Genomic DNA, 24137 nt, shown 5'->3' with positions numbered 1-24137 from the left:
TGGTTGGCTAGATGTAGGAAATCAGATGCATTCAAAAAGAATACAAATTCAAAAATGAGACTCACTCAATTTTTCAAGGTCTCTCATCAAGAGGTGGTCAAGCTATCTAAAACTGGGAAATGTTATATTTCTACAGGTAACTCAGACTGTGTGAAGCTGCTGATTGCCATGGGTGCTTAATGGAAGCGTATCTTTACTACGAAACTCCGCTGCATGTGGCCTGTGTTAATGCACACACAGAGTGTGTTAAAGTTCTGCTTAATGCAGTTGCTGGTAATCATCAGATCAACTTGTTAGTCAGTATCTACCACACAAAAATCCAGATAAACCAGTGGAAGTAATAAAAAGATAACAAGACAGTGAATCTTCAAAAAAAGATTAAAATGGGCTATAAAACTTAAAGTCTACAAATATCTTAAAAGAAATTTTGACGAATCAAAATTAAAGGTCCAGATATCTCTTATTTAGTTTTACCTAATCATTATTTACTTTCAAGATATTTGAAATTCCACTTGTCAGATCTATCTACATCCTACCTAAAAGTACATTTAAGATATCTAGAATTACAGTGTATTTCAAGATAGCTGTAGAATTATAACTAGCCAGAATAAAAAGAGAAATATTATATATTTACATTATGACTAGCCATAGTTTAATTGTTGATGCCTGAAATATATGCTTCAGAATTTGTAATTAATTGTGAATATGTTGAATTTCAGCCACCATACAAAATAATGGTAAATTTGAATAGAATTGAATATACTTTTTCGATCTCCAAGGGGAAATAGCTTCTTTTTAATCACAAGCCACTCCATTAAGAATGTGTTAGTAAATACAAACATAACCATAAGTGAAACAAAATGTAGTATCAAAGATTCAAATAGGGACTTTGACTGGTTAAAATATAATCAGTAATATCTTGATTTACTAATACGTCTAGTCATAAACCAATTTCAGATATCTGGAATCCAACTGTGATGAAACCAATTTTCATGTTAAAACTGTCTTCCATTCCATGTATGAGACATCATCATACATCACCAATGATGTCACATATTCCTTTGATATTTGACATACATCATTCAGAATTTTCTGCATTCTGCTAGTATTGTTTCACTCTGACACTTTGCTTCGTTTCTAAACAGCAAGGAAAGTTGTTCACAATTTTTAAGCTTTAGACAGCAAGAACAGTTTCAAAATGTTCAAGTTTTTCAAGAGACCGCAGGAATCTGCCTCTACTGATCTTGAAGAAATGCGCAAAAGGAATAATGAGGCAATCCAAGAACTCTTGGAAAAGAACCAAAGGCTTGAAAAAAAGAGAGATTTCCGAAATCCTAAAAAAGTGATGAAAGCTGAGCTGGAGTTGAGTAAAGAATGTGAAAGACGGATTATGAAGTTGAATCTGGAAGCTGAGAAATGGAATGCAAAGGAAGAAAAGCTGATGTGTTTAGACCGAAGGAGGAATGAACTTTTCCGGACTTTGGAAAGAACGAATGAACAACTAATTGAGAAACCTGTGTTAAAGTCTTACTTAAGCGGGGCTAAAGAACAGCAGAAAAGCCTCAAACGTCTTAACACTAGGTTAGAAAATCATGTTAACATCTTGACAGAGCAACTTTCATATCAAACTAAAGTGTTTGATAAGTACACAAAGTCTGCAGACAGTAACAAAAAGTTGATGAGGATTCAAGAAAGCTGCATAACAGACATTATGGACAAGTTGAAGATATTCAACTTGGCAGCTTTGCATGACAAAAACATGGCAAAAGATGAAAACCTGGATCAATTAGACAAAAGGAACAACAGTCTTTTGCAAAAGCTTGAAAGTTTGAAACAACAACTAGTCGATGTGCCTATCATGAGATACCACTACAGGTGTGCAAAAAAAGAGTGCCAAAGGCTCACACAACTGAACCCTAAGTTAGAAAAACTGGTTCGGGACCTGTCAGACGAACTGTCATGTCAAACTGCACTGGAACGTGATTACAAAGAGGCAGCAGATATGATCGAAGAGCTGGAGGCGACCAAACAAAATTACCTATACAAAATAGAGGATTTAAAATCAACAATGAAACTTGGGATCAAATCAAAGAAAAGGGACAACATAGCAAAACGCTTAAGTTCCCTTAAACTTAAACTCAATGATCTCAAGAAGGAATTTGTTTCTTGCCAACTAGACATTGAGAACATTCTTGGAAATATTCAGTCTATTAATGCTGTGATTACAAAAGATAAAATTTGTCCAGCAGAAGATCAGACGTTTACCATAGTGTGTTCTAATTTAACAGGTGATTTGAAACAAGTTTCGGTGGATCCAGTATTATCTGAAGGGGAATGTGTGCCTCCTACTCGAGAAAGCCAGGAACAAACGGATTTTTCAGAGTCAAAGGATGAGGCAAGTGATAAGGAGTTGGAAGACAGCTCTTTAGAAGAAACGACAACTGAAGATGACTTATCAGGTTTAAACAACACAACTGTGAAAGAGTCAGACCCTGAAGACCACCAAAGGCTAAGAGAAAACGAGAAACAAGATGATGTTTCAGAGTCGGAGAACGAGACAAGTGACGAAGAGTCAGAAGACAGTTCTTCGGAAGATACAATGTCTGAAGAAGACTTAACAGAATCATACAGCACAGCTAGAAATGAGTCATTTCCTCAAGACATCCAAATGGAAAGAGAAAGCGAGAAAGAAGAGAAGCTTTCAGAATCGGAGGATGAAACGAGTGATGAAGAGTTCGAAGACACAACATCTGAAGACGACTCAACAGATTTGTGCGACACACCTGTGAAAGACTCAGACACTCAAGACCTCCAAGGGCGGAGAGGAAACAAGACACAAGACTTTTCAGAGTCAGTGGACAAAGCAAGTGACAAAGAATTAGAAGACAGGACAATGGAAAACACAACGTCTGAAGATGACTTAACAGAATCATACAGCACAGCTAGAAATGAGTCATTTCCTCAAGACATCCAAAGGCAAAGAGAAAGCGAGAAACAAGAGAAGCTTTCAGAATCGGAGGATGAAACGAGTGATGAAGAGTTTGAAGACTCAACATCTGAGGACGACTCAACAGATTTATGCAACACACCTGTGAAAGACTCAGACACTCAAGACCTCCAAGGGCTGAGAGGAAACAAGACACAAGACTTTTCAGAGTCAGTGGACAAAGCAAGTTACAAAGAATTAGAAGACAGGACAATGGAAAACACATCTGAAGATGACTTAACAGAATCATGGAATGCAACTGTGAAAAACTCAGACCCTCAAAACCTGCAAGGGCAGAGAGAAAATGAGAAGCAGTTAGGTTTTTCAGAGTCAGTGGACAAGATGTGTGAAAAAGAGTTTGAAGACAGAACTCTGGAAAATACAACATCTCAAGATAATTCACACAACCCAACTGTGACAGAGTCAAACCTTCCAGACCGCCATGGTCTGAGAGGAAATGGGAAACAAGAAGACTTTTCAGAGTCACAGGACAAGATGTGTAATAAAGAGATAAAATATAGGACTTTGGAAAACACAACTTCTGAAGATAACTTAAATTCATACAACACAACTGTGAAAAAGTCAGAGTGTCCAGACCTTTCAACCCTGAGAGGAAATGAGAAACAAGAGGATTTTTCAGAGTCGGTTGATAAGATACATGATAAAGAGTTAGAAGACAGGACTTTGGAAGAAACAAGATATGAAGATGACTTAACAGATTCACACAACACAACTGTTAAAGAGTCAGACTCTTCAGACCTCCAAAGGCTGGAAATGAAAGGGAAACAGGAGGACTTCGCAAAGTCAGAGGACAAGACAAGTGACAAAGAGCTAAAGGAAAGTCCTTTGGAAGACATGATGTCTGAAGACAACTTAACAGATTCACTCACAAGTTTGAAAGAGTCAGACTGATAAGACTTCCAAAGGCTGAGAAACAGATGGTGGGCAGCGCATGTAAAAACCAGAACCAAGCCAGAGAAACGATCTGGAGAGAGACTGGATCAGATGAACTCTAGCGCTTGAGGTAGGATATGTATTTTCCAGCACTGGCTGGACTCAGCCAGAAGAGGAAACATGCGTAGCACATGTGGGAAGGAGAGATGGAGGGATCGATGGAATTTGGGCCTGGAGCTTCACAAACCAGACTTATTTTGTCTGGTTTATCCGTCCCTGGTCTAAATTATTTCAACATCCCTAAAACTAAAAAATGATTAATTTCACAACACTGACAGCTTAGATTAAATAAGATTAGATTGATTGTGTTTAGTAGAGAGTATCAAAATATTTCTCTGTATTGTGATTGCACATTATTTTTAGCAATATGTCATTCAGTGGTTCTTGCATAGTAATTAGCACAGCAGCATCCATGCAGTCCAGGGTTCAGACCTCATGTGGGATTGTTTGTGTGATGTTTGCATGTTGTAACTATGCATATGTAGGTTTTCTCCAGGTGCTCTGGTTTCCCTACTTCATCCAAAAATATTGATATTATATTTGCTATGGTAGCAAATATAGAACATTACACTCAAATTAAAGAGTGTATCATAAATGACGCTTGTGCATTACTATTAATTAAAGGAGATATTAAAGAAATAAGGACACTGTATTGTGATTGCACATTATTTTTAGCAATACGTCATTCAGTGGTTCTTGCATAGTAATTAGCACAGCAGCATCCATGCAGTCCAGGGTTCAGACCTCATGTGGGATTGTTTGTGTGATGTTTGCATGTTGTAACTATGCATATGTAGGTTTTCTCCAGGTGCTCTGGTTTCCCTACTTAATCAAAAAATATTAATATTATATTTGCTATGGTAGCAAATATAGAACATTACACTCAAATTAAAGGGTATATCATAAATAACACTTGTACATTACTATTAATTAAAGGAGATATTAAAGATATCTCCTTTAATTAGGAGATATCTTTAATATTTCCTATTATTAAAGATATATTTAATAAAGATATTAAAGATGTCTTTAATATCTTTATTAAATATATTATTAAAGATATTAATGACACATTGAATGTGTCCAATGACACATTCAGTGACACATTCAATGACACATTCAATGTGTCAATGTGTCATTCAATGACACATTCAATGTGTCAATGTGTCATTCAATGTGTCATTGAATGACACATTCAATGTGTCAATGTGTCATTGAATGACACATTCAATGTGTCAATGTGTCATTCAATGTGTCATTGAATGACACATTCAATGTGTCAATGTGTCATTGAATGACACATTGACACATTTGTCATTGAATGACACATTCAATGTGTCATTGAATGTGTCATTGAATGACACATTGAATCAGTCAATTAGTCATTCAATGTGTCATTGAATGTGTCACTGAATGTGTCATTGAATGACACATTCAATGTGTCAATGTGTCATTGAATGACACGTTTTAGCAATATGTCATTCAGTGGTTCTTGCATAGCAATTAGCACAGCAGCATCCATGCAGTCCAGGGTTCAGACCTCATGTGGGATTGTTTGTGTGATGTTTGCATGTTGTAACTATGCATATGTAGGTTTTCCCCAGGTGCTCTGGTTTCCCTACTTCATCCAAAAATATTGATATTATATTTGCTATCATAGCAAATATAGAACATTACACTCAAATTAAAGGGTATATCATAAATAACACTTGTACATCACTATTAATTAAAGGAGATATTAAAGAAATAAGGACACATTAATCAACATTATAAAATTTGGTTGTACACATATCAAAACTATACAGAAGAGGAATAGGATCACTGAAAGAAAAGATTAAAGTCTCCACTTTAAAGTCTCCATGACACTTCCTGTTGTCAGGGGGCGTGGCCTAAGTCATGTCATCATTTGACCATTGGGTATTGTAAGACACCCAGTCACTGAAAGTTTGGTGCCTCTGTCTGTTTCTGTGTGGGAGATATTACAGTTTCGTTTTTCAAAGCCAGGTGAACTTTGACCCCTGGTATCTTCCCTTCAGCATGCTCAAAAACTCACCGTTTTGATAACTAAAAATCAGCCATGCCTTATGATCAGACTGACCCAGTTTGGAGCCGATCAATCAAAATCCCTAGGAGAAGTTTGATCAAAAGCGAAAGCTGTAAACGTCAAAAAAGGGGTCAAAATCAGACCTTTAATCCTAAATGGCCGACATCCTGTGATACTTACACTATTACATTTATTGTAAATTCTGAGCGTCTTGGTGAGCTGTACAAGTGTACAAAATTTCATGTCTCTTATTAATTTAGGTTACAAAAAATATGAAGTTTTTCCTTTAGAAACTATTTCAGTACTTTTCCACTTGAAGGCAGCATTGGCCTACAAATGCCAGGGCAGCGTTGGCATTTGTAAGCCAATGCTGTCCTGTGGTCAAATGATGACATCTCTAAGGCAACGCCCCCCGAGAACAGGAAGTGTCATGTTTTACTGTGAGCAGTCACTATATTATATCTTTGAAATAATCAACATGAAACTGTCCACACACAGAAGACATGTTGGTGTATTGTGTATTCCAGCCCCGACCGGCTTCGATGGAGCAGGTGGGCGTGGCGAAGTGACCTCTAACGCCACTGTCATACGTTTGGCTCTGAATTCCACACTTTGGGGCGAGCTGCTCCAAACTCACTAGGATGGATCCTTATCCACTCCCCGACAGGAATCCATAATAAAATTTGGTGGGCATGGCCTAATTTCTCTATAGCGGCCCCTGGAATATTTTAAATGATCAGCCCCAAGCCATGCTTTAACCTAGAATTACGAAACGTGGACACGTGTATATTGTCAGGATGTACAAAAAAGTCACTTAGAGCCATGGTCTAAACCCAACAGGAAGTCGGCCATTTTGGATTGAAGTTCCAAAATTGACCCCATTTTTGACGCTTACAGCCTTTGTATTTGATCCAACTATACCAAGGCAGGCACATGAGATGGATCTATGCCTGGTGATTCATCGTGGATCACCAGGCATAGATCCATCATGGGATCGTTTCAACCCGTGATGATCAATCACTGAAAGTTTAGTTCCTCTGAGAGTTTGTGTAGGAGTTATAACTGTTTAATGTTTTGTGGCGAGTAGGTGAACTTGGACCCCTGCTAGCCCCCTTTCAGCATGCTCAAAAACTCACCGTTTTAATAACTTTGAATCGGCCATGCCTTATGATCAGACTGACGGAGTTTGAAGCCGATCAATCAAAATCCTTAGGAGGAGTTCAATCAAATACGAAGCCTGTAAACGTCAAAAATGGGGTCAAAATTGGACTTTCAATCTAAAATGTCAGAATTCCACTTTGGATTGAAATGGAAGTCGGCCGGTATCACAGGAATGGCCGACTTCCTGTGATACTTGCACTATGACATTGATTGTAAATTCTGAGCGTCTTGGTGAGCTCTACAACTGTACCAAATTTCATGTCTCTACGATGAAGTATAGTGATTGCAGCGCTTCACTGCTCGGGCCTAATAAATAAAAAAAATGTGAGTCTGCAGCTAACACACAAAATAGCGCCCCCCTTAGTTCCAGAGTTCACCCAGGTATACTTTGAATTGATGGCGTACGCTGGCGCTGTTACAGTAACATGGTCCAGGGTTCAAAACTGGCCTCTATCCTTTTCTGCATGATTTTTTTCCATTTGCGTTCTCTGCAAGTGATTTCTCTTCCTCGTGTGGAGAAAAAAAAACTTTACAAACTTCACGTTTCAATAATGATGTGAGTTCCTCATAACATCAACTTAAGTGGTAGTTGCAGTTTGAGAGTAAAAAGAGGATTTGACGTTTTCATGGCTGTGCTAAGGTTTCCCAGTTCCACTCTGTAAATTAAAAATGATAAATAACAGAGTAGACTCTGCCAGAACAAAGAATATCCTCCTTAGTCTTCACAATCACGATTATCCTTCTGCTTCCGTCATTTAAATAAAGAGAGCAAACATCTTGTCATTGCTACTTCTTCATATTGAGATGAAGTGTTTTGTATACATTAAGTACTTAAAATTAAGTACATACTACAACGTAATATTTAAAACTGATCTAATCAGACATCTTAAAAAAGTGTTTACGTTACATTTCTAAGTTCCTAGAAACTCCCTGCACCCACCTAAAAAAGGAATTAAAAATCACAAAAAGCCTTCAGAACATTTATTTTAAGAAAATTATTGTCTCACCCAAAAATTTGAGTTTTTAAAAATGTTTCTAGAGAGCGAAATATTGATATAAATGGTGCATTTATATGAAGTTTTTTTGTCACGCCTTTAACAAGAATCCCAATAAATGTACATAACACATTACCGTTGTATAAAACACTTTTTTAAAGACTTTCAGTGGATAGTAGAGATTCAGCAGTGGTCAGAGAACTGGAGGTAGTCGTAGATACGTCGAGAGACGTTCAGCTGGTCCATGACGTCTGACGCTTTGGTACCCAGCATCCTCCTCAAAACAATCCTGCAGAGCTGCTGAAGGTTCAGAGGATTACCTGTCAGGAAGACGACATTTCTGTTAATCCTCTTTTTAGTTTTTCAGTAGACTGTAGCCAATTGGGCCAGCTGATGCTTCTGGCAGAATTCATCTGAAATTACTTTCATAAAACTGGAGGCAGGCATAAGAGGGAGAGGCCGGCGTCGTGTAGTCCAATGGCTTCTTTCCGAGATTGTCACTGGCGAACACGTTGGCTCCAAATTCCACCAACAGCTCGATCATGTCCACCATGTGGGCTCGAGCGGCGTGGTGCAAAGCCGTCTCATGAAAATTCACTGAATTCACATTGGCACCTGCACAAAGGATGAAAACCAGCCTACTCAAATCCTGGTATCAATGAGCTCACGTTATTTACAATCATAAAAAAGTATTAATACAATATTCAATGTTGAGTTCACAAATGGAGGTGACTTTCTTTTTGAGAACATTGCAATGACTGATGCAGTCAGTCTAAATGCTACTTTTTTACTTGTATTTACAAAAAACAATTGAATACTATATCTTACATGGCTTCCAGTTCACTTTTGTATACTACATTGTTATGGTGGATCACATACAACCTCAATAAAGATGAGTGAAGTTTGTGGCTGCAGCTGATGCATGCATCTGTTGCAGGGCACTGGCCTGGACTTGGTTTACTACCTGCTTTCAGCAACACCTTGACACACTCCACTTGACCTTTAACACACGCTATGTGAAGCGGAGGACCAAAGTGAACATCGAAGGCTTCCAGCTTGGCTCCGCTGGTTATCATCAGCTTCACCACCTCAGCATTACCTGGGAGGAGACTGGAACGTTACTGAATGAACACATTAGTTTCCCCAGTCTGTTCCCAGAGGACGCACCCTGGATGCAGGCCTCATGGAGCGGAGATGCAGTCAGCGCCGTGAGCGAAGGGTTCACTGTGGCACCGTACTCTAAGAGCAGCCGGGCACACTCCAGGCTGCCAGCAGCACAGGCATTGCAGAGAGGTGTGCTGCCGTGGATGGTCCGGATGTCTACCTGGAACAGCCACACACACATCAGGCGCCATCTCACCACCACCTCTGCATCTTTGGTGCTGCTGAGCCTGAACTCACCTGAGCTCCGGCCTCCAGCAGGAGGCGGGCGCAGTTGGGACGGGCCTGAATGCAGGCTTCGTGGAGCGGCGTGCTGTTATCCGTGGTCACGGTGTTGACAGAGGCTCCGCTCTCTATGAGCTGCTTCAGCTGGAGGGCCCGGCCCTGGGACGCAGCCTCATGCAACGCCGTACGGTCTGCCCAGGAACCTGATGCACACACCAGCAGAGTAACGCACAGGACAACCTGACAATACGCCGGACCCAAATAATACCACTGATAGGGCTGGCCATTTAAGAGAAGCTTCTCACTCATCTTGATAAGAATTTGGATTTATTGTTGTCATGATAAATTCCTAATTGTGATATCAAAAAGAAAAACTGTATTGTCAGAATTGTTATTTTTACAATTATCTCCACTGTTTGTTCAATGAGAGTATCAATAAATATCAATAAATTTAAAATATATGCTTAAATGCAGTTACTGTGTACAGTTAAGTGATATAAATCACATTTCTTCAAGTGGCTGGAGTCATGGAGCAGCGCATCACACCTGGATATGTTTTTCAAAACCAGGATTTGACAGCTGTCAACTCAGCAGTATTTCGTATGAAATACGTGTGGACCGTGACATAAAATATATGTATTGAAAATAAATTTTATTGGTCTTATGTAGCACATTTTCTGACAAACTAAATTTTGTTTTGAGAGAGATATTCAAACCCATGTGGAAAATAAAACATTTTTACTGCGTTTGTGTAGGTACAGATTTACGGCACTTTAACCCGACTTACTCTGTCCACTTTTATTCTGTATGAACCGCGTCACTGCTAAACATGCCGCAGTTTTCCGCTCATAAACAGTTGGGCTCACCAATGTCGCAAAGAAACGAGCGACGCGCCGCAGTCACCTCCATGATGATCCGGATGGTAAATCAATCCGACCAGAACTCACACAGCAACGTTTTGGGAAAGAGGACGGTCCAGCAGGGGAATGTGGGTAGTGTAGTCCGCAGGTAGTTACTTTCTAATTAGCTAGCTAGACAGTAACTCTCTACTCAACATTGGACCATTGCTGTCCACTGTATAAAAACAACAATATGCCCAGGGCCCCGTTTTATAAAGTAGGGTTAACAAGCTCTGAGTATAAGTTACTCTGAATAGACCTACCCAACTCTGTAATACTCCGGGTTTTTGGTTTCAGAATACCAACTAAGTAACTCAATTCTGAGTCAAGTTACACAGTTACCCCTTAGTTAAGCTTGAGGTCTGGAAACCGTCATCAATGGGACAGAAATAACGCTATTCATCATGTCAACAGGGGAAAAAATGCGCATTTGTCGTTAACGGAATTAGAAATTTTACCATAACTAAGCTATTTGTGCTTGATACCAATATAGAAGATAAAAAGAACATCTTTGATCGAGAACACCTGCTGGGAATTGAACCCTAGTGTCCTGTCCGACAAGTAGGCATGCGTCACTCTATGAAGGGGAAGAATATTCACTCTCAACGGCGCCCCCTGCTGTGAACCATCAGTGGTGCTACAGTAACATTCCTAACAGCATTCAGTTGGCATTAAGACTAAGTACAACAGGAAAAAAAAAATATCTTCGTTGTGTCATATGAATGATGTGCGGGCTAAAATTTCATTGTGATCAATTGACTGTGACTAAAACCAGTAACGGTAAAAAAAACAAACAAAAAAAACATAAACCGGGAATTAAAGGATCTAGTCAGTGATCACCTTATTCCAATGGAAATTTCTGCAGAGTATTACTGTCCAACATCTACTCTCACCCTGAAGAGGACACGTCACTCTGACACTTTCCTTGTGCCAGCTTTCAGCTAAGTAGGAAAAACTCTGGGTTTGGATTGCATCTGCAGCTAATAAAAAATAATAAAATAAAATCTATCAGCATGTGAAAATCTGAGCCCTTTCTGCTCCATGTAAGAGTGTAGGGCTGATCAGTTATTTATTTTTTGTATTAATAATCGGATAGAAAAAGGTATGCATGCATGTCTCTGCGTTTACATACACAGTAATTTTGGCTTAGTTACAGCATAGTTTGTATACTCCAGTTAATAACTGATCAAAGGCTAAACTAGTTGACAATTATTTCAATAACCAACTCATCACCGTTAATCAGGTAAATCGTTTCAGTCCTAGTTGGAACACTTAAAAAAAAAACTCTTAAACTAAAAATATATATTTCCTTAAAAATAAACAAATACAAGTCATTTGCTTTATTTTTTTTTTACTTTGCAGTACAGAAATCATTTGAGCCCAGGCCAAGTGTTTTTCTTTTACAGTTGTTCAAAACAGAGACGAGGCTCTCATCAGTTCAATACTGCAGCAGTACACATTTGGTCCTTCATAAGTAATTACAGTGAACCATATTTGCCATCCGCTAACAATGTTTGGATCGTTTCACCAGGCATAGATCCAAATGTCTGCTGCTTTCTAGGAACTCCAGCTGTTGGTAGTTTCAGGTAGTTTTCCCTTGAGTCCGGTCATCAGCGTGACTTTGTTTACAGTAAAGCATACTGTCCTGGCAGTGTGTCAGAAGTGAGACCCCGTCTGTCACAGGTCTTTATTTGCTGAAATTACGACACCCTGCAAAGAACAAAGTTGCTCACAAGATTTAATACAAAAAGGACAAAGCCACCTCTCTTTCAGTCAGACATGGAAAACAAACACCTGCAGAAACAACATGGTGTTGGAGATATTGTACATCTTTTAGAACCTGAATAATGACAAAAAAAAAACAAAAAACCCAGAAACGTGGACCCCACCCACCCACCCAGAATTTGTTTTTTTTAAAGATACTGATCAATTCTTTTTTTGATTTAGGGTCTTTGGATTATGCTTCATCTAAACATGATGACTCACAAAAGTATAAAGTACTGACTAATAGGCATAAACTGTATTTAGTGCAACATCCACCTGAATGAGATCTGAAAAAAGCAATGCTCCCTTTCTGAACCCTATCCAACAACACTATTTCATATCTTTCTATAGATCATAAACTTCCACAGAGGGCAAACCGTATACCTGGATATCTGGTTAGCCCACCCATGAATACACATTTCTGTAGTTTATCTATTTGTTTTGTTTTTTAAGAATTCCGTAATTGCCATCTTTGATAATCTGGAGTACTGTGGATGTGTTGCCTCTACTCTGCGGCGTCACCAAAGATGTCCTGCTTTTTGCGCTCCATTTCAGCAAAGTCAAAGTCTGAACCAGTCATTCGCTTGTAGATGTCCTTGATGTCAGCACAGGTGGTCTCGAAGTGAGTCGTGGCATCATAAGAGCGGGAGACGAAGATCTGGGAGGGACAAAAGGATGAGATGATAAATATTTCTGCCTGAGCCCAGAGAGGTTATGAGAACAAAATGCCTTAATGCAATAAACTAAATCTACATTAAAACAGATGGTTTGTTTCAAGAAATTTGAATGTCTAATTCACACTTGAACATATTCTTATATTTATATATTAAGTTATTGCGATAAGTGATAATCCAAAATAATCCAAAACATCCAAAATAAATAAAACAACAGAAATAAATAAAATGAATTAGGGAATCTCTCTAAACAAAATTGTCCTTTGAAAAAAGGTCTAGTTAAAACCAAAGTGCCTGATTGAAGACTTCAGTCATCCAGTTTTTGGTAGAAAAAAAAATATAAATCATGCAAAAAGAAATTGAGTTTGATTTAATGTATATTGCAGCAGGCCTACTGACAGGCATTTCCAGAAAAACTAATTTTGGCATATGTGCACTGGATTTGAACAGAAATTAAAAATACAGAGATAGGAAACAGTCCAACGCCAGCAGGAGGTCATTTAGGTTCTGCCACAAAAACAGCAATGAGGGAAACCACAGCCAGGAGATCAGAGCAACGTTTCCAAATACTTTCTGGATCTGGAGTGGCAGATTTATGACCCATAAGATTGAGCTGACTGAGCAGCCAACCACAGGGGGACCCAAACATTTGTGTTTGTTTTCCTTTGTGGTAATCTTGTCTATGATGCAAGTTCTGTATTTTGCAGGTGATGATCAAAGTGGTGTCTGATTAAAATGCTAATGAAATTTCAAAAGACAATGAATGTTTACTGAAGCATGCTGACGTAAACAGACAGAATGGGGACTTCCACAGCACAGAAGATCATGACAGACAGTCATTATAGGTGTTCACAGTTAATGTTATTGATTTTATTTATAGTTGATAGTGATTTCTGTCCCTATGTGGTCACTTGGCTACTTGACACATTGAACTGAGTGCAACAGTGCGCGCAACAAGCCACACTACTTGCTCAGCTTGCATGAGCTCATCGCAAACGTTCAACAGCGCCAAAGCTAATTTAGACAAAAACTGGATACAAACACGCACTTCTACTGTTACAGACGCTCACGCGCTGAGTCAGGTGCGCTCGCATGCAGACGAAAGCATTTTCTCACCAGCAAACAGAAAAACAATTGCAACAACCTGCAAAACAGGCAAGGATATCAATGATTTTTTTAAAAGTGCAGAATTTTGCTTTAATGGCCGCAGCATGTTCTCTTCCAAGTAGCAACAGGAGTAACTATTGCTGTTAGAAAGTAGGGGTGGATCGTTGTGCTTTTCTGTACAATCACAGTATTTAACAATCCTGACTCATTTTGGCCTAGACCAAGTTGTTTCTGCAACAAATACAGCAAAAAAGTTGCAAAGTTGACAGCAGTAGGCAGACTATTATTGATCACAACCCTCTCTCAGACCTGCGGTGGTAGAAAAGTTCAGTGGATGAGATCGGTTTCACATCCAAGTATCCATAGGTCATCAATCTGCCTGCCGTCCAGCCTCACCCCCACCCACCAAACCGTGTTCCTACTAGGAAAACACAATTTGGAATACACTCACACAGGGTGATGCTGGATCCATACTACCACTGCACACTTGCGGAATAGAAATCTATAACAAACTAGTCCTGCTCTGGCTTCTGTTCTACCAAATAAAAGCCTCAACAGCTTTAACCTCTCCTACCTAAAATGATTCCTTATCTCATACCAACACAAACAGTGTTTTTAATTGTCGCCTGTTTGGAAAGAAGAGTCTTCAGCAGTAGATTCACCCCACTGAGCCTACCTGGCTTTCAGTGCCCATGTCAGTGGGTTCGTACAGATCACTGATGCTGACAAATTTCTGCTCGATGGGCTCCAGGAGGTCCATGGCCGGCTTAATTTCTTTCTCGGGTTCGTTCGTCTCCACTGTGGTGCTGGCGATTGCGATGTATTTACCCGCTGCGGCCACGTTGTGAGCAAAAGAGATCATACAAACGTAGATGTCTGTAAAGAGAAAATCGGAAGTTAATGTTTAACAGTTTCACTATGGAAATTAAATATTTCCTGCATTTCTGTTTTAGTCTAAGAAATATTTCCTCTTCACATATGAACTCACCGTGCTTCCTGTTAACCTGATTCTGTGGGATGATGATCTGGCAAGAGTTGATGTCACCGGTGTTGGCGATGGGGTGACTCAGGATGCAGATGACTCTGATCACCTGGCCAACTTTCTTCACACGATCCATGACGTAGCTGGGGTCGCAGATCAGCTGTTTGCACCTTGCAATCTGGGAGGAAGCGGTGGAGAGAAAATACACAATATAAATATACATACATAAAAAGATGAAGAAACAAACATCATCTAGTTAGTTTGAAAATATAACGTTTGTAGTGGTGCTTAATTTTATTCCAAGTTTTAAGACATCTGCACTGACTGAACAGTTGCGGTCAGAATTAATGGATCCAAGACGTTTGAGCTGCACCTAGTTGTGGGATTGACTGCTGCCAACAATTGCTTTTAATGTTGTATTAATATTAATCAGCTAGCCAACAGAACAACATGACTGTTTTCTCCAACATACTGACAGTCCAGCACTGTTCAAAACCCAAGTGTTACATTTAGTGTTGATTAAATGAATGAATACAAATATGCTTTATAACAGTGCAAGTTTTTTTGTTTTATTACATAAACCATTGAGCTGTTTATTGTCTTGTGTAACTAAACAACTCTACAATGAGTCCAAGCAGATGGCGGTTCCAAATCAGACATGAGTGAACAGATGTATTTAAGAAAACATAAAGTTAATAATTCTGCATCAATGTCATTCTCTGGGAAAACACCCAGGAAAATTTTGGTTTTATGAAAAGAAAAGCAGGACGTGAAAACAAACAGTAGAAGAATTATTTAATAAGGTCAACATTTTTACATAAACACTTTCATTCCATTTCCCTTCCCAGCAGTGTGTAGGCTGAAGTCTGGAAGCCAAGTGTGTACCATTTACTGTGAGTAAAAACGATGACATTGATAACTGTGTGCTCACCTCTCCCTCAGACTTGACTCCCACCACCTTCCCGTTCTCCATCACAATCTCCTCTATGGGCTTGTTCAACATGTACGTCCCACCAAAGATGGCACTCAACCTGTGGTAGAACCAAACAAGAAACACTGCAACACAAATTAAAGTTTCACAAACGCCTACACTGACATTCTGCCAGCAGGGCTAACTGAAAACATTTTTAGCTCTTCTTTTATTGCCTTAAGGAAGAAGTGTTTTTCTCTTCATCAGTGTTACTTCATGTTAGTGAAGTAACACTGACATTACTTCATGGTAATCAGTGTTTCACAGACGATTAGGGCCCCGCCAACGAGACCGGCCCCTCAACTCCAATAAGATGGCTATAATAGAAGGTGGTCATGGTTACAGATACTTCTGTACTACTGTACTGTAAAATAAATTTTATTAGCCTAAGTAAAACCAGATCACATCAGGAGCCATTTCTGTCCCCATGTGGTCACTCGTCTACGTTCACCTCTCAAACTCAGTTTATAGTTGATGCACTGAACTAGGTGTGACAATGCGCGCACCAAGCCACACTGCTTGCATGAGCTCATTGACAAAGACATGTACTTATGCTCTGTGAGGTGCAGACACACTCGGGTGAACACACGAGCAAATCACAAGGATACCAGTGGTTTTTAGACGTGCTGAATTTCATTTTGATGGCAGCAGTTTGCTCTCCTGGAAGTAGGAACAGTATTAACTCTCCTACCCAAGAGCTCAGTTAGGTTTCATGTTATTTTCTTTTACCTCTCAGACTGAAAGTGCTGAAACACAAAGAAAGTCAACCAGAGTGCAACTAGTAGAGGTCTGAACAATAAAGTCATTGAAGTGAGTGGTGTCTCTTTGATGTTAGAGAAACATCTGCCGGCCTCAGCTGATGCGCCGCATCACTGGTTAAATCGTCATGGCAGCACGCCTCTGATGAGGCTGTAGGAATTTAAATCAACAGAAGCTTATTGTTTTTGACAGACGTCACATGATGCCATTTGTTTCACAATTTCTCACTCTATGTGACTGCATAAAGTTTCAAGAAGCCATTTGCTTCTGGAAAAAAAAAATAAATAAATAAAAAATTGCACTTGCACTGACAATAGCTGGTTCCATCAGGGCTTTATGAGGGCAAAGGCAGCTTAAAGAGGGGCGGGGCATTACAGCCACATGACAGAACTGTCATATGATTGTTGTGCTACTTAGTACAAACAGGAAAGTTAGAGATGCGCCAATCAATCGGCCACACATGGGAAATAATTTTCAGCTCTGATGTGACATGAGCAGATCAGCGCTGAATACTGAAAATGTTTTTTCCCCCTTAGTTAAATGCATCAAAACCAAGAACTCTTGTCATTTAGGCATATAAAAGCATGTAGTGTGTTAAACTTTAGGCTTAGTGAAGATAAGACATACTGGTGTTCATGTAATTCCGTCTTTACCAATTACAAATTCTTTTTCCATTTATGAGCCTGCAGCACACTAAGTGTGTCTCATAGCAGTTAAAAATGACTAATTAAAACCAAGTCAAAATCAAAATTGCTACGAAGACTTTAAGGAAAATCTGAAATTTATGTTGGCCAGAAAAAAAACATTTCTAGTTCTGAATTCTGTTCTGCAGGAGAAAGTTCCCTCTGCTTTCACTCCTCGACAATTATCTGAGATCGTTTCACTAACGGAATGAATAGCTGATGTATAACAGACTGCAGGTAGAGAGGACTTAAAACTCATAAAGACGCCCCAAGGATTCACATCAACTCTCAGGAGGGATGATTGAAATAAAAGCCAATTCTTAATCATATAAAATATCATTCGCAATTTAAGAAAAAACACAAAAACAAAACAATTACAGTCAGAAATCAAATTTGGTATAATTTATGCAGAATCTCAAACAGAAAACGGGACTCCAACCCAGTGTCACATTCTAAATTGCAGTTTCCCTACATACATATACACACACACACGCCTACAAACACACACACACAGTGAACCCAGGAGGAGTGTGGTACCTGGCAAAGCCCTGCGGCAGCTCTCCCAGCCCGTACAGAGGGTAGAGGTACGGGCTCTTGCCATATCTGGCCAGGGACTCGCTGTAAAGCTTTATTCTGTTTATTGTGTCCATACACGGTTGATCCAGGTACCTGAGGGAGGATGGCGACACGTTAAGACTCCAGAACAGTGCATAGAAGACCAGAAAACGTTAACCAGAGGCAGAACTGACTCGTCTGTGCGGTAGAGAGCCAGGGAGTGGCCGGTGAAGTCGATGACTTCCTGTCCCAGGCTGAACTTCTGGAAAATGGCCCTCATGGTGGTCTTTTTGGGATCCACGCCTTCCATGGTTTTAGGGTCGTTCTCGTCGAAGTTGGCGACAAAGACCAAGAACTTCCGGAAGCGTCGCTTCTCAAACAATCCCATCAGGCCTTTAGCAGAAGAGAACGGGCTGTGAGTGAAGGAACTGCTTTAATGAGAGCAGAGATCACATCCTGAACAGTCACTACTTACTGGATGCCAGGGCCTCAGTCTCAGTGGAGGGCACTTTGTAGATCTTCCCTCCCTTGTACACATAACTGCCTTCAATCACCTTGAAATCCAGGTAGCGAGTCACCTGTGTGATCAGCAGCATGCGGACCAGCTGGCCTACAAACACACCAGAATTAAATCTGCACAATGTGCCTTTTTTTTTCTCTGACTGATCAATTAACCATTGAATTGATGGAATACTCTATTGCTAAGACAATCGTTAGCTGCAGCTCAGAACAGTCGTTACCATTAGCCATGAGGAACTTTGGGACGAGGTCCACATTCCAGTCCCGTCCCTTTCCCATCGACTCTGGAGGGGTGCCAGGCAGGTGGAAGCGCTGGTAGAGCTGCAGGGAGGAAGCAGAACCCAATGAGACCCCCAGCTTACAGGCCCGACTTCTGAAACCAACACCGTCTCCATCGATGCTGACACAAAGACAAAGCACCGTCTGTCTCAATACTGATGGGAGGTTGACGCTGGTTTTAGGGCGACTTACATCTTCCAGTGGTGTGATAGAAGCGCTCTCAGCTCCGTAGTACGAGTTGCGGTCCATGTGAAGAACCTTCTTCCCCTTTACTGACATGATGCCTGATAAAATGCATTCCTGAAAAACAAAATAAAAGCACACAATTAAAAAACTAAAAGTCAAATGTCTTCATAAAGGTTTTATTCTAATGTATCAATAAAGCTCACAGAGGCTCCATAATGAAGGGAAGTATGCATGTTCCTGTATTCTGGACTTTATGCGATTATGGAAGTAATTTTTCAGAACTAAGAGGTTGTAATGTGCATCATGTGACCAGAGACTTAAAACAAGTTTCCTACTGAGCGTGAGGTCACTTTCTACAACTTCCTGCATCGTCATACAGAAAGTGACAGGCTCTGCATGTTTCCTGTTTGTCAGAGAAAAGCTGCCCTGAAGTAGAACAGCAAACACCTTTCTCATGTAGAAACAGGACAACTTTAAGACTCAACTACACAGCAGAAAAACAGAAGATGGGACAATTTGTGGATTTAAATTATTTTTTAAAATAATTTCCCACCAGTTTTTAAACTGGTGGAAAAAACATTGCAACAACTTACATTTGTCTCACAAACACACCGTCTGCATTAGCTAAGATGTTATGTTTTCAAACCCTACAAGCTTTTCAGCATTAGAGCACAATGTTTAAAGCAGGAGTGCCCCTCCTGCACCTGTTGCTGCACAGTGAAGGTCTCCTGGTAGGTTGCACCTTTGCTGAAAACTAGTCTGCTGCTCTGAAATAGCTTAGATCAAGAAAAACCAGCTTTCCTCTGCAGTGGAAGCAGCTGAAGCCAGCCTGCCACATGAATAAAAGCAAACACGGACAGAGTGCTCATCACAGTAAACGCCACGCTGACACAGGAGAAACACTCATACAGTGTGCAAACATCAAAGCTAACAAAATTCACTGGAAGCACAAAGTCCATGTTCTCATCTTAGCCCACTTTAGCCATTAAGCATCGACTCATTGGATGTAAATGAAAATCAAACACACTCAATATGTGGCCTGAATAAGACAAAAGCTTTCTAAGAAAAGGACACTTGGAAAAAATAAAAATTATGGACCACATACACAGAATTTATTAGGACCGAGCAATGAAAGTACTGCTAAGCCCATCGGAATAAAATTATTTCTTCTTATTTTATTTTTTCTGCCCCAAAAACCCAAACAGGTGGCCTAAGCATATTCAAAAATTGTCCTCAGCGTGAAATCAAATAATTTTAATTTAATCTAAAGTGAGCATGGCCTACCTGCAGCCAATACTTCTAAGTGAATGGGCCTAAGAGTTCTTCTCCTACAGAATCATCAGATGGCTGGGAGGCCCAGACCCAGAGGAACGGCTTCATACACCACTCTTACCGCTGAAGATGATTTTTTGGGAATCTCATACATATGCATCCTGTTTAAAAGCATCATTTTTCCACAGAAACATGCTGCAGCCACTATAAGAAATGGCAACTCTACATATGTAAATCCAACCATACTCTTGCATTTTCTGGCCATAATTTTTATTGTCACTTTTTTACTCACTGCATCTTTCTTTCATCCCAGTATATTCAGGGGTTAAGAGCCACAACTGAATGAGAAGAGCTAAAATCCACAAATCCTTGACACCTCCTCTAAAAACACTTATGATCTAACTATTTTAATTGTACAAACAATTTACATTGATGCACATTGATACATACAGTGGAGACTGTAACAGCACTACTGCAGAAGCTAATTTCCATGGTCTTCCTCATCTCCACTATTGGGATACAACCAACCATGGTCAGAGGAAAAAAGGTCGCTCCTGGATTGGCTGTTTTGCAAACACCAATCAAATAATAAATACGTAGCAAATAATATATTTAACCAGTTGGATGGACTTTACTGCTAATTATTTCTGGACCTGAAGATCTTAGTGATCTAGATTAAAAGCCCAGGGAGAATGGTGGTAAGGAAAAGCAGAAAATTCAGGTTAGATGAAGCTGATAATCACAATATCCTACAATTATATCACTAGTGCACAGGCTACTAATATTGTGCAGCCATATTATTTTACTTTAGCACCAAGTCAAAGCTTGAATAACAATAAAAACTAAAGTGTTTGTTCTAGATTATTCCATCCAAATATCATCTTCAACTAGCTGAGTGGATAAAGTAGGATTTAATTAATTGGATAAAAATAACAGAACAGTAAATTAAATTGTTTGAGAGACATTGTTCTGATTGGTCCAGCCTGAAAAAAAATTAGACATTTTCAGTTGATGTTAATGATCATTATAGCTTTGTTTTATCCAGACTTTGTCATTACTACTTATTTCTATTTGTTTATAATAACTAAATGCATAAAAAAAACTAATACTTTCTGCTTTTGCTGGTCTATAAATGCCTCTTCTTTCCTGCCTCTAGATGGACTCTGAGCTCAGGGAAAACCAATTCAAGGTAAGAGACATTAACTTGTAGAAATCAGAGGTCATCTCATAATTCCCACATTTTTATTTGGATCATCCAGTAAAGTTCTCTCTCTCACCAGCTGATGTTACACATCACACAAGAGTGGGTGCATGTTATTCTGCCCAGTGATTTAAACACTGAAACAAAACAGAAGTTAAAACACCCAGCTATCTTGATAACACCTGTGACAGGTTTCCATCCATAAATTAGCCGTTTGACCCAAAAGAGGAAGGTGGTAGATGTTGGTGAAGTCACTGATTTGAATCAGGAACTGAAACCTATGAAGCTACACCCCACTCCCTTCATACAAACAAGAGTTTTAGTCTACGTGTGTTTTGACTGGTAGAAAGCTCTTATTGAACCGGACATTCAGAAAATGTGCAGTGATCTTTCAGTTCCAGTCCTGTTGAGACCACACCCAAGTGAGTTTCACACTCATACATAAGTTCTATTAAAAAAAAAAATACCTCAATGATTTTTTGGGTTTGTTTTTGCAGTGACACTAATGCGGAAGAGTATTTTTAAAAAGCGTAGGTAGATAAAAAAAAAAAATAAAATCATATTAACACTTCCTTTTACAGTTAATTTCAGCAGGTTGAAGAGAGTGCATGAGAACTTATGTCGCTACTCATATAGCATAGAGCTGCTTATTGGCCTGCAATAAAGTCATCACGGGGTTTCCATGGCATGCTGCAGCCATTAACTGCAAGTCAGGAGGCCTTTAGGACTCTAACGCTCTCCATAAAGTGATGGAATGGGGAATGTGGTTTTGGAAATACTATGAAAGACTTCCTTAGTGTTACAACACAACATACTGGAATAGCTCAGGAAACCTTCCAACAATAACTGAGGCAGCGACACACAGAAGGGTGTGCAGTTTAAACACTTCACTTAAATAAAGTGTAAAAATGAGGGATAAACTTCTGACGATAAGTCTGTATATCGACTTTGAAAGGTTGCTTGGTGGTACGATTAATTTTATCTAGTAATCCAGAAACTAGTCAGACTGACTGCAAAGTGGCACAGGATCAATAATTCTGTATTCAAACAAGATGCAGAAAGATTCGCGACGGAAGCGAAATCTAGGGAAATTAGTTTGCTCAAAGTGGCCTAACCAATGCTAGCGGACTTATCCGTCTTTTAATCTCGCCTTGGCAGAGGAAAGCTCAACTAAAGTAGCGTTCTACTTCAGATATTTGATGAAGTTTATGTTTAAAATAACGTCAGAGGAAATACATTCTGAATAAATACTAACTAGCTGAAACGTTAAATACTTTTCTAATGCAAGTTTAGCGACACTGGATTAATCTTTCCACTGACAGCACATAGCATGATGCTAAGTGTTCGCTTTAGCTGCTCGTTTCGGGTTTCAATTACTTTACATTACACCGCCGCTCCCCTTAGCGGCTAAGCTAGCTACTTAGCTAATTGGGCCTAGTTATCTCGAAGCCAAGCTGACAGCCACCAACTGCGCTAGTAACAGGTTGCAAATCAAGTCTGCGCTCTGCTCCACGTCATATTCCGCTTTCTCACCGTAAGCCCGGTGCCCAGGACGATAACGTCGTACTCTTCATTCATTTTGCAACGCTTTTCGTCTTCTGATCCTAGCTATCGGGAAATAAGAAAATGGAGATCTGTAGACTGGAAACGAAAAGGGCCTGCAGCTCAACGTCAGGCGCGTGACGCAGGGGGCTGGGCTTCCGAGCTTGTCAATCTTTAGCGGAGAGTCGCAGAGTGTGATTGGCCTCGTCAAGTGTACCTGTAGGGTAAAATATAGTGGCCATTTGGTCCAGCAAAGGTGCAATTAGCATGCACACTTTTGTTTTGTTTCTTCAAAAGCAACAATATTCATCCCGGGGGAAAATATACCAGGTTATATTATTATATATACTGAAAGTTATTCAATCTGTATTATGTTTAAAATTATTTAATTCTAACCTCAATCGTGGAAAACACAACATCAGTTGCTGGCAAGCACTGTTATGCCACTTCATTTGCTTTTGCCTCAACTCTTTAAATTAGCATGTTATTATTTAGCACTTGGCATGTTTATTGTTCCATATAATGACAAGATATTTTAAAAAAGTATGAGATGCTTGGATTGGTTACCAGGAGTAATGACCAAGTCTCTATGGAAGCACAATATAAATTTGTAAAGTTGCATTTGCAATATTGCATTGCAGTCTCGATGAGCAATGTGTCCTAGTTTTGACCAGACTAGATATGTTCAGTCACAATGTACTTAACTGGAGAAAATTAAACAGCAAATCAGCACAAACTCCTAAAACCAACCAATAGCTATGGTGTAAGACAGCTTTTGACTTAGGCTTTTTCCTATTGCCAATAGAACCTGACAGTCAGTAGGTATTTTATCAGGCTGACATCTAAAGTCTAACTACGTTATATCGAGGAAAATCTTCCTAAGTACAACAGCAGATTTACAAGAGAAAGGCTGCAAAAGATTAATTTTTTCATTTGCCCAGTCAAAGTGACCTTTTTGAAATGCTGAGGTGGGTCATTTTAAGAGCTGTGCAGAAACAAAACTCAATCATCTGAAGCAAAAAGGTATAGAAAAGTGGGCGAAATGTAAATGATAGGCAGAAAACAGAACATTGATGGTTCTACAAGATGTTCAATCATGAGGGGCACTTAGTTCTTATCATTCCCCACATTGGCTTAAAATTTAATTAATAAAAATAGTGCAGAATCTGTTTTCATTTTGAAAATCTGAGATTAGAACATTTAGAACCTTGATGGATTAGAT

At 39.5% G+C, this 24137-nt stretch overlaps 3 protein-coding genes across 3 annotated transcripts; 1 reads left to right on the top strand and 2 right to left on the bottom strand.

Moving 5' to 3' along the window:
• The first annotated feature begins 797 nt into the window (after window positions 1-797).
• On the top strand, window positions 798-9157 carry LOC122826112 (myb-like protein X). Its single transcript, XM_044107634.1, has 2 exons — window positions 798-4010; window positions 9075-9157. The coding sequence occupies exon 1, from the start codon at window positions 1199-1201 to the stop codon at window positions 3896-3898; it is 2700 nt and encodes an 899-aa protein (XP_043963569.1). The 5' UTR covers window positions 798-1198; the 3' UTR covers window positions 3899-4010; window positions 9075-9157.
• Window positions 8024-10740, bottom strand: asb13a.1 (ankyrin repeat and SOCS box containing 13a, tandem duplicate 1). Its single transcript, XM_044107635.1, has 6 exons — window positions 10390-10740; window positions 9539-9726; window positions 9305-9461; window positions 9102-9236; window positions 8561-8752; window positions 8024-8457 (listed from the first exon to the last, which is right to left on the bottom strand). The coding sequence occupies exons 1-6, from the start codon at window positions 10430-10432 to the stop codon at window positions 8321-8323; spliced, it is 852 nt and encodes a 283-aa protein (XP_043963570.1). The 5' UTR covers window positions 10433-10740; the 3' UTR covers window positions 8024-8320.
• A 1007-nt stretch (window positions 10741-11747) lies between these two features.
• On the bottom strand, window positions 11748-23095 carry gdi2 (GDP dissociation inhibitor 2). Its single transcript, XM_044107633.1, has 10 exons — window positions 22907-23095; window positions 18907-19014; window positions 18657-18756; window positions 18392-18526; window positions 18111-18309; window positions 17899-18030; window positions 15881-15980; window positions 14956-15127; window positions 14644-14843; window positions 11748-12844 (listed from the first exon to the last, which is right to left on the bottom strand). The coding sequence occupies exons 1-10, from the start codon at window positions 22949-22951 to the stop codon at window positions 12692-12694; spliced, it is 1344 nt and encodes a 447-aa protein (XP_043963568.1). The 5' UTR covers window positions 22952-23095; the 3' UTR covers window positions 11748-12691.
• Window positions 23096-24137: the final 1042 nt, after the last annotated feature.

This window comes from Gambusia affinis, linkage group LG23 (genome assembly GCF_019740435.1).
Source record: "Gambusia affinis linkage group LG23, SWU_Gaff_1.0, whole genome shotgun sequence".
Lineage (NCBI taxonomy): Eukaryota > Metazoa > Chordata > Actinopteri > Cyprinodontiformes > Poeciliidae > Gambusia > Gambusia affinis.
This window is presented reverse-complemented; position numbering and strand designations above follow the sequence as displayed.